The 16,266-nt window shown below is 32.0% G+C and overlaps 1 protein-coding gene across 1 annotated transcript; it reads left to right on the plus strand.

Moving 5' to 3' along the window:
- The first annotated feature begins 13,409 nt into the window (after nt 1–13,409).
- On the plus strand, nt 13,410–15,168 carry LOC122322799 (host cell factor-like). The gene is made up of 3 exons (XM_043215825.1): nt 13,410–13,708; nt 13,922–14,207; nt 14,468–15,168. The coding sequence occupies exons 2-3, from the start codon at nt 13,994–13,996 to the stop codon at nt 14,767–14,769; spliced, it is 516 nt and encodes a 171-aa protein (XP_043071760.1). The 5' UTR covers nt 13,410–13,708; nt 13,922–13,993; the 3' UTR covers nt 14,770–15,168.
- Nucleotides 15,169–16,266: the final 1,098 nt, after the last annotated feature.

Here is a 16,266-nt window from a genome sequence, read left to right on the forward strand (position 1 = left end):
ATGGTCGGCGAGAAAATATTCCTGTTTGGCGGACTGGGCAATGAATCGGATGATCCCAAAAAATAATATTCCCAAGTAGAAGTCAATTATTAATTAATATTAGTAGTTGTAAATAAGTTGCCTTTTTTCTACTTTGGTTTCTTTGCAATAATAATAATTATATTTATTAGTATGTAGCAATAAATGTTAATATTATTAGTGGTTTGTTTAATACCAAAAACAATATTCAATTGGTGCTAAAAATATATTTATTAGTAGTTCGTTTCGATTAAAATATAAAGCTTATTAAATTAAAAATACATTTTCATATTCAATATTTTTAAAATTCTTAATTTCGACTATCCCTCAGTCGAAAGAGAAAAATCTTAAATACAAAAAAAAAAAAAATTTCATAATTACGTTGGTTAACTTTAATTTTCGACATAGCAAAATCGCAAATAAAAAATATATTTAATTCAAAATCAAATTTAATATTTTTAAATTTAAATGAATGAAATTTTTACTAACACTTTTGAGAAGTCAAAAACTAGAATTTAAAGCAAAAATATATATAAAATGAGAGTAAGCAATTTCTCAATTAAATATTCGATATTAATAGTGTTCATTTTTAAAATTTAAATTACTTTTAGATATCTGAATGATTTGTATATATTGGATACGCGAGGCGTGCACAGTCACAATGGCAAAATCCGCCTCCCCGGGAATCGCACACGGGTATTTCGTTTACGAGCAAAGATCCGGGCAAATTGAGCCTACTCGTCTACTCCGGAATGAGTGATTGTATTACGAATACGGGTATTTCTGTATTACGAATTATATATATATTAATTATTATAATTGTTTTCCATTTGGTTTTTTTTTTTTACAGATTCCATGCCGTGGGAGAAACCAAGAACTCGAGGACAAGCCCCACTTTCACGATCCTTGCACGGTTCGACAATGATTGCAATTAAAATGTATGTTTACCACTGGTGATAAATGACTCGAAGGCGACAACAGAACGTGAATGGAAATGCTCAAATACGCTCGCCGTACTTGATTTGGGTATTTACTATACTGTATATATATATATATACATTGTATATTATAATAAGCTTTTTGTGTAGATATGATGACGTGGGAGAATGTCACCCTGCACCATCGAGGAGAATGTGCCCAGAGCACGAGCCGGGCACTGTGCCATTGGCATTCAGAGTCGTCTATGTTTGGTCGGAGCGAGATGGTTATCGCAAAGCTTGGAACAACCAGGTTAGGGTGAGATGATCTACACTTATAACTGATTTTAATAATATGTATATATAAGTATAATAAATATATATATAAATAAGTATATTTTATTTATATAACTATAAGCCAAAGTGTGCAGATTGTAAAGATATATATATATATATATATTTTTTTTAGTATTGTCCAAGAACTAAGAATTGTTTTTCAAAATTCAAGTTTCATATTAAATGGCTTAAAAAAATAAAACTGAAATATTGGCCAATGTAAAATAGATAACAGATTTGGGAAAACCTGTAAAAAAAAAAATGAAAAATATAATAAATTAAAGTGAAAAGTTCTGAGAAAGAAAACCATTAAGAACTAAAATAAACGTTAGTAGATTTGTGATAATATTGTAAAATGTGATTAAATAGTAATCTCTGGGCGCAATTGTGCCCAGACGGCAACGCGTCGAAAATTTTGCAGTGGTCAGCGTTATTTCACTTGACTTTGCTGCGACAACATCGCAGATAAATTAAGAAACGGCCTTTTATGAGCATGCGTGTATGGGTACGAACAGGTACACTGCACATTTATCGACGCGTCGCCGTCTGGGCACAACTGCTTAGCGATATTATTTAAAATTAATTAAAATGATCAATAAAAATTGTAGTTTATTTTTATTAAGTGTATCGATATATACTTAAAATGTATTAGAAATTAGTTCATTCAAGTTATATTTTTATTTTTTCATGAAAACATCGATAGGCAAATTAAATGAATAAAAATAATTAGTTATTGGTTAACTTATTGTTTTATCGTTGATATCTTTATATAAACAATTTATTTAAGTTATATTTTTATTGAATATTTTATTTTATTATAACAATTAATATATAATCAAAAAAATATTCTTTTGCTATTAATTATTAATGCTTAATTAAAGTTTGGTTTTAAATGTGCATATTATCCATTCCAGCTATATTTTTATTTTATAATAGATTTATATTTAAACAAAAAATATTGTTCTTCCCTCGCTAGCCAAAATGAGTTGCGCTTATCGATATATAGATCGATGATCCAGTTCGGCTCCCTGCACTATCGTCACACTACAATCGATAATTAAAAACACGGCATATCTAGTCACGACTGCCAATCTGAGTCAGCACGCTACAATTGATAATTTCAATTGCTAATTGTCAATTTCCAATAATTAATTTAGTCACCAATCAATGGTATGTGCCCGTGTTGAAGCGCGATGTGCCAAATGGTTGTGCCGCTTATGGATTTGTTGTGGAAGGCACCCGCATGTTTGTCTTTGGCGGCATGTCGTTGTCGTTTTCTTCGGCTTTTTTTTTGCGCATTGTATGTGTGCACGAATTTTGGAGTGTGTCGCATTTCCATTTATTACTGACTTACATTTCAATTTCAATAAAGTGCAATTGATAATTTGGTAAGCGAGAAGGAAAAACAACAATAATTCGCATTTTAAAAAATTGTGTGATAAAATGGCACCAAAATTTTGATACCGATTTTTGATGAGCGTCGGCGTCCATTTGACGACATTGCTAGGTCAACATAAATTGTTAGCATCAACGCAGCAATCACAGTGCTCAATAATAGTTTATTCGTATTCATTTAAATTTTTAATTTTAACTTGACTAATTTTTTTTTTACAGTTTTGGCAAGCAAAAAGATGAACTTGAATTGTAAACAAATATATTAAAAACGAATAATCTGCTGAATTGAAAATGGAAATGGATGCCACCTACCAAATTGATAATCCTAATAATAATATGTTGGCCAATAATCAACTTGGTTTTCGTTGGAAACGCATTTTAAATCCAACGCGGCCGCAGCCGCGTCCCCGCCACGGTCATCGTGCCATAAATATCAAGGAATTAATGGTCGTTTTTGTTGGCGGCAACGAGGGAATTGCCGATGAATTTCATGTTTATAATACAGGTATTTATTTAGATATGTGATTTTAAATGAGTTTTTTTTTTTTATTTTGAGTGCGTTGATTGTATGTCATGCAAAGCAGGGGACATGATATACTTTGCCACTAACGGTAGTTGAGAATATCGTTGTAGTGTGTTTCGTGCTATGCTATGAAGCTGCACTGTCCCTGCACAATTTGGTGTCGATGTTCATGGAGCTGCACTATAGTCACACTACAATTGATAATTTCAATTGCTAATTGTCAATTTCCAATTATTAATTTAGTCACCAATCAATGGTATGTGCCCGTGCTGAAGGGCGATGTGCCAAATGGTTGTGCCGCTTATGGATTTGTTGTGGAAGGCACCCGCATGTTTGTCTTTAGCGGCATGATTGAATATGGCAAATATCCAAATGAACTTTACGAGTTGCAAGCAATCAAATGGGGATGGCGCAAAATGTACCCTGAGACACCGGATAACGGTGTCACACCCTGCCCCCGGTTGGGGCACAGCTTCACGATGGTCGGCGAGAAAATATTCCTGTTTGGCGGACTGGGCAATGAATCGGATGATCCCAAAAAATAATATTCCCAAGTAGGTGTCAATTATTAATTAATATTAGTAGTTGTAAATAAGTTGCCTTTTTTCTACTTTGGTTTCTTTGCAATAATAATAATTATATTTATTAGTATGTAGCAATAAATGTTAATATTATTAGTGGTTTGTTTAATACCAAAAACAATATTCAATTGGTGCTAAAAATATATTTATTAGTAGTTCGTTTCGATTAAAATATAAAGCTTATTAAATTAAAAATACATTTTCATATTCAATATTTTTAAAATTCTTAATTTCGACTATCCCTCAGTCGAAAGAGAAAAATCTTAAATACAAAAAAAAAAAAAATTTCATAATTACGTTGGTTAACTTTAATTTTCGACATAGCAAAATCGCAAATAAAAAATATATTTAATTCAAAATCAAATTTAATATTTTTAAATTTAAATGAATGAAATTTTTACTAACACTTTTGAGAAGTCAAAAACTAGAATTTAAAGCAAAAATATATATAAAATGAGAGTAAGCAATTTCTCAATTAAATATTCGATATTAATAGTGTTCATTTTTAAAATTTAAATTACTTTTAGATATCTGAATGATTTGTATATATTGGATACGCGAGGCGTGCACAGTCACAATGGCAAAATCCGCCTCCCCGGGAATCGCACACGGGTATTTCGTTTACGAGCAAAGATCCGGGCAAATTGAGCCTACTCGTCTACTCCGGAATGAGTGATTGTATTACGAATACGGGTATTTCTGTATTACGAATTATATATATATTAATTATTATAATTGTTTTCCATTTGGTTTTTTTTTTTACAGATTCCATGCCGTGGGAGAAACCAAGAACTCGAGGACAAGCCCCACTTTCACGATCCTTGCACGGTTCGACAATGATTGCAATTAAAATGTATGTTTACCACTGGTGATAAATGACTCGAAGGCGACAACAGAACGTGAATGGAAATGCTCAAATACGCTCGCCGTACTTGATTTGGGTATTTACTATACTGTATATATATATATATACATTGTATATTATAATAAGCTTTTTGTGTAGATATGATGACGTGGGAGAATGTCACCCTGCACCATCGAGGAGAATGTGCCCAGAGCACGAGCCGGGCACTGTGCCATTGGCATTCAGAGTCGTCTATGTTTGGTCGGAGCGAGATGGTTATCGCAAAGCTTGGAACAACCAGGTTAGGGTGAGATGATCTACACTTATAACTGATTTTAATAATATGTATATATAAGTATAATAAATATATATATAAATAAGTATATTTTATTTATATAACTATAAGCCAATGCAAAGTGTGCAGATTGTAAAGATATATATATATATATATATTTTTTTTTTTAGTATTGTCCAAGAACTAAGAATTGTTTTTCAAAATTCAAGTTTCATATTAAATGGCTTAAAAAAATAAAACTGAAATATTGGCCAATGTAAAATAGATAACAGATTTGGGAAAACCTGTAAAAAAAAAAATGAAAAATATAATAAATTAAAGTGAAAAGTTCTGAGAAAGAAAACCATTAAGAACTAAAATAAACGTTAGTAGATTTGTGATAATATTGTAAAATGTGATTAAATAGTAATCTCTGGGCGCAATTGTGCCCAGACGGCAACGCGTCGAAAATTTTGCAGTGGTCAGCGTTATTTCACTTGACTTTGCTGCGACAACATCGCAGATAAATTAAGAAACGGCCTTTTATGAGCATGCGTGTATGGGTACGAACAGGTACACTGCACATTTATCGACGCGTCGCCGTCTGGGCACAACTGCTTAGCGATATTATTTAAAATTAATTAAAATGATCAATAAAAATTGTAGTTTATTTTTATTAAGTGTATCGATATATACTTAAAATGTATTAGAAATTAGTTCATTCAAGTTATATTTTTATTTTTTCATGAAAACATCGATAGGCAAATTAAATGAATAAAAATAATTAGTTATTGGTTAACTTATTGTTTTATCGTTGATATCTTTATATAAACAATTTATTTAAGTTATATTTTTATTGAATATTTTATTTTATTATAACAATTAATATATAATCAAAAAAATATTCTTTTGCTATTAATTATTAATGCTTAATTAAAGTTTGGTTTTAAATGTGCATATTATCCATTCCAGCTATATTTTTATTTTATAATAGATTTATATTTAAACAAAAAATATTGTTCTTCCCTCGCTAGCCAAAATGAGTTGCGCTTATCGATATATAGATCGATGATCCAGTTCGGCTCCCTGCACTATCGTCACACTACAATCGATAATTAAAAACACGGCATATCTAGTCACGACTGCCAATCTGAGTCAGCACGCTACAATTGATAATTTCAATTGCTAATTGTCAATTTCCAATAATTAATTTAGTCACCAATCAATGGTATGTGCCCGTGTTGAAGCGCGATGTGCCAAATGGTTGTGCCGCTTATGGATTTGTTGTGGAAGGCACCCGCATGTTTGTCTTTGGCGGCATGTCGTTGTCGTTTTATTCGGCTTTTTTTTTGCGCATTGTATGTGTGCACGAATTTTGGAGTGTGTCGCATTTCCATTTATTACTGACTTACATTTCAATTTCAATAAAGTGCAATTGATAATTTGGTAAGCGAGAAGGAAAAACAACAATAATTCGCATTTTAAAAAATTGTGTGATAAAATGGCACCAAAATTTTGATACCGATTTTTGATGAGCGTCGGCGTCCATTTGACGACATTGCTAGGTCAACATAAATTGTTAGCATCAACGCAGCAATCACAGTGCTCAATAATAGTTTATTCGTATTCATTTAAATTTTTAATTTTAACTTGACTAATTTTTTTTTTACAGTTTTGGCAAGCAAAAAGATGAACTTGAATTGTAAACAAATATATTAAAAACGAATAATCTGCTGAATTGAAAATGGAAATGGATGCCACCTACCAAATTGATAATCCTAATAATAATATGTTGGCCAATAATCAACTTGGTTTTCGTTGGAAACGCATTTTAAATCCAACGCGGCCGCAGCCGCGTCCCCGCCACGGTCATCGTGCCATAAATATCAAGGAATTAATGGTCGTTTTTGTTGGCGGCAACGAGGGAATTGCCGATGAATTTCATGTTTATAATACAGGTATTTATTTAGATATGTGATTTTAAATGAGTTTTTTTTTTTTATTTTGAGTGCGTTGATTGTATGTCATGCAAAGCAGGGGACATGATATACTTTGCCACTAACGGTAGTTGAGAATATCGTTGTAGTGTGTTTCGTGCTATGCTATGAAGCTGCACTGTCCCTGCACAATTTGGTGTCGATGTTCATGGAGCTGCACTATAGTCACACTACAATTGATAATTTCAATTGCTAATTGTCAATTTCCAATTATTAATTTAGTCACCAATCAATGGTATGTGCCCGTGCTGAAGGGCGATGTGCCAAATGGTTGTGCCGCTTATGGATTTGTTGTGGAAGGCACCCGCATGTTTGTCTTTAGCGGCATGATTGAATATGGCAAATATCCAAATGAACTTTACGAGTTGCAAGCAATCAAATGGGGATGGCGCAAAATGTACCCTGAGACACCGGATAACGGTGTCACACCCTGCCCCCGGTTGGGGCACAGCTTCACGATGGTCGGCGAGAAAATATTCCTGTTTGGCGGACTGGGCAATGAATCGGATGATCCCAAAAAATAATATTCCCAAGTAGGTGTCAATTATTAATTAATATTAGTAGTTGTAAATAAGTTGCCTTTTTTCTACTTTGGTTTCTTTGCAATAATAATAATTATATTTATTAGTATGTAGCAATAAATGTTAATATTATTAGTGGTTTGTTTAATACCAAAAACAATATTCAATTGGTGCTAAAAATATATTTATTAGTAGTTCGTTTCGATTAAAATATAAAGCTTATTAAATTAAAAATACATTTTCATATTCAATATTTTTAAAATTCTTAATTTCGACTATCCCTCAGTCGAAAGAGAAAAATCTTAAATAAAAAAAAAAAAAAAAAATTTCATAATTACGTTGGTTAACTTTAATTTTCGACATAGCAAAATCGCAAATAAAAAATATATTTAATTCAAAATCAAATTTAATATTTTTAAATTTAAATGAATGAAATTTTTACTAACACTTTTGAGAAGTCAAAAACTAGAATTTAAAGCAAAAATATATATAAAATGAGAGTAAGCAATTTCTCAATTAAATATTCGATATTAATAGTGTTCATTTTTAAAATTTAAATTACTTTTAGATATCTGAATGATTTGTATATATTGGATACGCGAGGCGTGCACAGTCACAATGGCAAAATCCGCCTCCCCGGGAATCGCACACGGGTATTTCGTTTACGAGCAAAGATCCGGGCAAATTGAGCCTACTCGTCTACTCCGGAATGAGTGATTGTATTACGAATACGGGTATTTCTGTATTACGAATTATATATATATTAATTATTATAATTGTTTTCCATTTGGTTTTTTTTTTTACAGATTCCATGCCGTGGGAGAAACCAAGAACTCGAGGACAAGCCCCACTTTCACGATCCTTGCACGGTTCGACAATGATTGCAATTAAAATGTATGTTTACCACTGGTGATAAATGACTCGAAGGCGACAACAGAACGTGAATGGAAATGCTCAAATACGCTCGCCGTACTTGATTTGGGTATTTACTATACTGTATATTTATATATATACATTGTATATTATAATAAGCTTTTTGTGTAGATATGATGACGTGGGAGAATGTCACCCTGCACCATCGAGGAGAATGTGCCCAGAGCACGAGCCGGGCACTGTGCCATTGGCATTCAGAGTCGTCTATGTTTGGTCGGAGCGAGATGGTTATCGCAAAGCTTGGAACAACCAGGTTAGGGTGAGATGATCTACACTTATAACTGATTTTAATAATATGTATATATAAGTATAATAAATATATATATAAATAAGTATATTTTATTTATATAACTATAAGCCAAGGTGTGCAGATTGTAAAGATATATATATATATATATATATATATATATATATATATATATTTTTTTTTAGTATTGTCCAAGAACTAAGAATTGTTTTTCAAAATTCAAGTTTCATATTAAATGGCTTAAAAAAATAAAACTGAAATATTGGCCAATGTAAAATAGATAACAGATTTGGGAAAACCTAAAAAAAAAAAATGAAAAATATAATAAATTAAAGTGAAAAGTTCTGAGAAAGAAAACCATTAAGAACTAAAATAAACGTTAGTAGATTTGTGATAATATTGTAAAATGTGATTAAATAGTAATCTCTGGGCGCAATTGTGCCCAGACGACAACGCGACGAAAATTTTGCAGTGGTCAGCGTTATTTCACTTAACTTTGCTGCGACAACATCGCAGATAAATTAAGAACGGCCTTTTATGAGCATGCGTGTAAGGGTACGAACAGGTACACTGCACATTTATCGACGCGTCGCCGTCTGGGCACAACTGCTTAGCGATATTATTTAAAATTAATTAAAATGATCAATAAAAATTGTAGTTTATTTTTATTATGTGTATCGATATATACTTAAAATGTATTAGAAATTAGTTCATTCAAGTTATATTTTTATTTTTTCATGAAAACATCGATAGGCAAATTAAATGAATAAAAATAATTAGTTATTGGTTAACTTATTGTTTTATCGTTGATATCTTTATATAAACAATTTATTTAAGTTATATTTTTATTGAATATTTTATTTTATTATAACAATTAATATATAATCAAAAAAATATTCTTTTGCTATTAATTATTAATGCTTAATTAAAGTTTGGTTTTAAATGTGCATATTATCCATTCCAGCTATATTTTTATTTTATAATAGATTTATATTTAAACAAAAAATATTGTTCTTCCCTCGCTAGCCAAAATGAGTTGCGCTTATCGATATATAGATCGATGATCCAGTTCGGCTCCCTGCACTATCGTCACACTACAATCGATAATTAAAAACACGGCATATCTAGTCACGACTGCCAATCTGAGTCAGCACGCTACAATTGATAATTTCAATTGCTAATTGTCAATTTCCAATAATTAATTTAGTCACCAATCAATGGTATGTGCCCGTGTTGAAGCGCGATGTGCCAAATGGTTGTGCCGCTTATGGATTTGTTGTGGAAGGCACCCGCATGTTTGTCTTTGGCGGCATGTCGTTGTCGTTTTCTTCGGCTTTTTTTTTTGCGCATTGTATGTGTGCACGAATTTTGGAGTGTGTCGCATTTCCATTTATTACTGACTTACATTTCAATTTCAATAAAGTGCAATTGATAATTTGGTAAGCGAGAAGGAAAAACAACAATAATTCGCATTTTAAAAAATTGTGTGATAAAATGGCACCAAAATTTTGATACCGATTTTTGATGAGCGTCGGCGTCCATTTGACGACATTGCTAGGTCAACATAAATTGTTAGCATCAACGCAGCAATCACAGTGCTCAATAATAGTTTATTCGTATTCATTTAAATTTTTAATTTTAACTTGACTAATTTTTTTTTTACAGTTTTGGCAAGCAAAAAGATGAACTTGAATTGTAAACAAATATATTAAAAACGAATAATCTGCTGAATTGAAAATGGAAATGGATGCCACCTACCAAATTGATAATCCTAATAATAATATGTTGGCCAATAATCAACTTGGTTTTCGTTGGAAACGCATTTTAAATCCAACGCGGCCGCAGCCGCGTCCCCGCCACGGTCATCGTGCCATAAATATCAAGGAATTAATGGTCGTTTTTGTTGGCGGCAACGAGGGAATTGCCGATGAATTTCATGTTTATAATACAGGTATTTATTTAGATATGTGATTTTAAATGAGTTTTTTTTTTTTATTTTGAGTGCGTTGATTGTATGTCATGCAAAGCAGGGGACATGATATACTTTGCCACTAACGGTAGTTGAGAATATCGTTGTAGTGTGTTTCGTGCTATGCTATGAAGCTGCACTGTCCCTGCACAATTTGGTGTCGATGTTCATGGAGCTGCACTATAGTCACACTACAATTGATAATTTCAATTGCTAATTGTCAATTTCCAATTATTAATTTAGTCACCAATCAATGGTATGTGCCCGTGCTGAAGGGCGATGTGCCAAATGGTTGTGCCGCTTATGGATTTGTTGTGGAAGGCACCCGCATGTTTGTCTTTAGCGGCATGATTGAATATGGCAAATATCCAAATGAACTTTACGAGTTGCAAGCAATCAAATGGGGATGGCGCAAAATGTACCCTGAGACACCGGATAACGGTGTCACACCCTGCCCCCGGTTGGGGCACAGCTTCACGATGGTCGGCGAGAAAATATTCCTGTTTGGCGGACTGGGCAATGAATCGGATGATCCCAAAAAATAATATTCCCAAGTAGGTGTCAATTATTAATTAATATTAGTAGTTGTAAATAAGTTGCCTTTTTTCTACTTTGGTTTCTTTGCAATAATAATAATTATATTTATTAGTATGTAGCAATAAATGTTAATATTATTAGTGGTTTGTTTAATACCAAAAACAATATTCAATTGGTGCTAAAAATATATTTATTAGTAGTTCGTTTCGATTAAAATATAAAGCTTATTAAATTAAAAATACATTTTCATATTCAATATTTTTAAAATTCTTAATTTCGACTATCCCTCAGTCGAAAGAGAAAAATCTTAAATACAAAAAAAAAAAAAAATTTCATAATTACGTTGGTTAACTTTAATTTTCGACATAGCAAAATCGCAAATAAAAAATATATTTAATTCAAAATCAAATTTAATATTTTTAAATTTAAATGAATGAAATTTTTACTAACACTTTTGAGAAGTCAAAAACTAGAATTTAAAGCAAAAATATATATAAAATGAGAGTAAGCAATTTCTCAATTAAATATTCGATATTAATAGTGTTCATTTTTAAAATTTAAATTACTTTTAGATATCTGAATGATTTGTATATATTGGATACGCGAGGCGTGCACAGTCACAATGGCAAAATCCGCCTCCCCGGGAATCGCACACGGGTATTTCGTTTACGAGCAAAGATCCGGGCAAATTGAGCCTACTCGTCTACTCCGGAATGAGTGATTGTATTACGAATACGGGTATTTCTGTATTACGAATTATATATATATTAATTATTATAATTGTTTTCCATTTGGTTTTTTTTTACAGATTCCATGCCGTGGGAGAAACCAAGAACTCGAGGACAAGCCCCACTTTCACGATCCTTGCACGGTTCGACAATGATTGCAATTAAAATGTATGTTTACCACTGGTGATAAATGACTCGAAGGCGACAACAGAACGTGAATGGAAATGCTCAAATACGCTCGCCGTACTTGATTTGGGTATTTACTATACTGTATATATATATATATACATTGTATATTATAATAAGCTTTTTGTGTAGATATGATGACGTGGGAGAATGTCACCCTGCACCATCGAGGAGAATGTGCCCAGAGCACGAGCCGGGCACTGTGCCATTGGCATTCAGAGTCGTCTATGTTTGGTCGGAGCGAGATGGTTATCGCAAAGCTTGGAACAACCAGGTTAGGGTGAGATGATCTACACTTATAACTGATTTTAATAATATGTATATATAAGTATAATAAATATATATATAAATAAGTATATTTTATTTATATAACTATGAGCCAAAGTGTGCAGATTGTAAAGATATATATATATATATACATATATATATATATTTTTTAGTATTGTCCAAGAACTAAGAATTGTTTTTCAAAATTCAAGTTTCATATTAAATGGCTTAAAAAAATAAAACTGAAATATTGGCCAATGTAAAATAGATAACAGATTAGGGAAAACCTGTAAAAAAAAAAAATGAAAAATATAATAAATTAAAGTGAAAAGTTCTGAGAAAGAAAACCATTAAGAACTAAAATAAACGTTAGTAGATTTGTGATAATATTGTAAAATGTGATTAAATAGTAATCTCTGGGCGCAATTGTGCCCAGACGGCAACGCGTCGAAAATTTTGCAGTGGTCAGCGTTATTTCACTTAACTTTGCTGCGACAAAATCGACAAATCGCAGATAAATTAAGAACGACCTTTTATGAGCATGCGTGTATGGGTACGAACAGGTACACTGCACATTTATCGACGCGTCGCCGTCTGGGCACAACTGCTTAGCGATATTATTTAAAATTAATTAAATGATCAATAAAAATTGTAGTTTATTTTTATTAAGTGTATCGATATATACTTAAAATGTATTAGAAATTAGTTCATTCAAGTTATATTTTTATTTTTTCATGAAAACATCGATAGGCAAATTAAATGAATAAAAATAATTAGTTATTGGTTAACTTATTGTTTTATCGTTGATATCTTTATATAAACAATTTATTTAAGTTATATTTTTATTGAATATTTTATTTTATTATAACAATTAATATATAATCAAAAAAATATTCTTTTGCTATTAATTATTAATGCTTAATTAAAGTTTGGTTTTAAATGTGCATATTATCCATTCCAGCTATATTTTTATTTTATAATAGATTTATATTTAAACAAAAAATATTGTTCTTCCCTCGCTAGCCAAAATGAGTTGCGCTTATCGATATATAGATCGATGATCCAGTTCGGCTCCCTGCACTATCGTCACACTACAATCGATAATTAAAAACACGGCATATCTAGTCACGACTGCCAATCTGAGTCAGCACGCTACAATTGATAATTTCAATTGCTAATTGTCAATTTCCAATAATTAATTTAGTCACCAATCAATGGTATGTGCCCGTGTTGAAGCGCGATGTGCCAAATGGTTGTGCCGCTTATGGATTTGTTGTGGAAGGCACCCGCATTTTTGTCTTTGGCGGCATGTCGTTGTCGTTTTCTTCGGCTTTTTTTTTGCGCATTGTATGTGTGCACGAATTTTGGAGTGTGTCGCATTTCCATTTATTACTGACTTACATTTCAATTTCAATAAAGTGCAATTGATAATTTGGTAAGCGAGAAGGAAAAACAACAATAATTCGCATTTTAAAAAATTGTGTGATAAAATGGCACCAAAATTTTGATGAGCGTCGGCGTCCATTTGACGACATTGCTAGGTCAACATAAATTGTTAGCATCAACGCAGCAATCACAGTGCTCAATAATAGTTTATTCGTATTCATTTAAATTTTTAATTTTAACTTGACTAATTTTTTTTTTACAGTTTTGGCAAGCAAAAAGATGAACTTGAATTGTAAACAAATATATTAAAAACGAATAATCTGCTGAATTGAAAATGGAAATGGATGCCACCTACCAAATTGATAATCCTAATAATAATATGTTGGCCAATAATCAACTTGGTTTTCGTTGGAAACGCATTTTAAATCCAACGCGGCCGCAGCCGCGTCCCCGCCACGGTCATCGTGCCATAAATATCAAGGAATTAATGGTCGTTTTTGTTGGCGGCAACGAGGGAATTGCCGATGAATTTCATGTTTATAATACAGGTATTTATTTAGATATGTGATTTTAAATGTTTTTTTATTTTTATTTTGAGTGCGTTGATTGTATGTCATGCAAAGCAGGGGACATGATATACTTTGCCACTAACGGTAGTTGAGAATATCGTTGTAGTGTGTTTCGTGCTATGCTATGAAGCTGCACTGTCCCTGCACAATTTGGTGTCGATGTTCATGGAGCTGCACTATAGTCACACTACAATTGATAATTTCAATTGCTAATTGTCAATTTCCAATTATTAATTTAGTCACCAATCAATGGTATGTGCCCGTGCTGAAGGGCGATGTGCCAAATGGTTGTGCCGCTTATGGATTTGTTGTGGAAGGCACCCGCATGTTTGTCTTTAGCGGCATGATTGAATATGGCAAATATCCAAATGAACTTTACGAGTTGCAAGCAATCAAATGGGGATGGCGCAAAATGTACCCTGAGACACCGGATAACGGTGTCACACCCTGCCCCCGGTTGGGGCACAGCTTCACGATGGTCGGCGAGAAAATATTCCTGTTTGGCGGACTGGGCAATGAATCGGATGATCCCAAAAAATAATATTCCCAAGTAGAAGTCAATTATTAATTAATATTAGTAGTTGTAAATAAGTTGCCTTTTTCTACTTTGGTTTCTTTGCAATAATAATAATTATATTTATTAGTATGTAGCAATAAATGTTAATATTATTAGTGGTTTGTTTAATACCAAAAACAATATTCAATTGGTGCTAAAAATATATTTATTAGTAGTTCGTTTCGATTAAAATATAAAGCTTATTAAATTAAAAATACATTTTCATATTCAATATTTTTAAAATTCTTAATTTCGACTATCCCTCAGTCGAAAGAGAAAAATCTTAAATACAAAAAAAAAAAAAATTTCATAATTACGTTGGTTAACTTTAATTTTCGACATAGCAAAATCGCAAATAAAAAATATATTTAATTCAAAATCAAATTTAATATTTTTAAATTTAAATGAATGAAATTTTTACTAACACTTTTGAGAAGTCAAAAACTAGAATTTAAAGCAAAAATATATATAAAATGAGAGTAAGCAATTTCTCAATTAAATATTCGATATTAATAGTGTTCATTTTTAAAATTTAAATTACTTTTAGATATCTGAATGATTTGTATATATTGGATACGCGAGGCGTGCACAGTCACAATGGCAAAATCCGCCTCCCCGGGAATCGCACACGGGTATTTCGTTTACGAGCAAAGATCCGGGCAAATTGAGCCTACTCGTCTACTCCGGAATGAGTGATTGTATTACGAATACGGGTATTTCTGTATTACGAATTATATATATATTAATTATTATAATTGTTTTCCATTTGGTTTTTTTTTTTACAGATTCCATGCCGTGGGAGAAACCAAGAACTCGAGGACAAGCCCCACTTTCACGATCCTTGCACGGTTCGACAATGATTGCAATTAAAATGTATGTTTACCACTGGTGATAAATGACTCGAAGGCGACAACAGAACGTGAATGGAAATGCTCAAATACGCTCGCCGTACTTGATTTGGGTATTTACTATACTGTATATATATATATATACATTGTATATTATAATAAGCTTTTTGTGTAGATATGATGACGTGGGAGAATGTCACCCTGCACCATCGAGGAGAATGTGCCCAGAGCACGAGCCGGGCACTGTGCCATTGGCATTCAGAGTCGTCTATGTTTGGTCGGAGCGAGATGGTTATCGCAAAGCTTGGAACAACCAGGTTAGGGTGAGATGATCTACACTTATAACTGATTTTAATAATATGTATATATAAGTATAATAAATATATATATAAATAAGTATATTTTATTTATATAACTACAAGCCAAAGTGTGCAGATTGTAAAGATATATATATATATATATATTTTTTTTAGTATTGTCCAAGAACTAAGAATTGTTTTTCAAAATTCAAGTTTCATATTAAATGGCTTAAAAAAATAAAACTGAAATATTGGCCAATGTAAATTAGATAACAGATTTGGGAAAACCTGTAAAAAAAAAAATGAAAAATATAATAAATTAAAGTGAAAAGTTC

This window comes from Drosophila grimshawi, unplaced genomic scaffold (genome assembly GCF_018153295.1).
Source record: "Drosophila grimshawi isolate 15287-2541.00 unplaced genomic scaffold, ASM1815329v1 contig_79, whole genome shotgun sequence".
NCBI lineage: Eukaryota > Metazoa > Arthropoda > Insecta > Diptera > Drosophilidae > Drosophila > Drosophila grimshawi.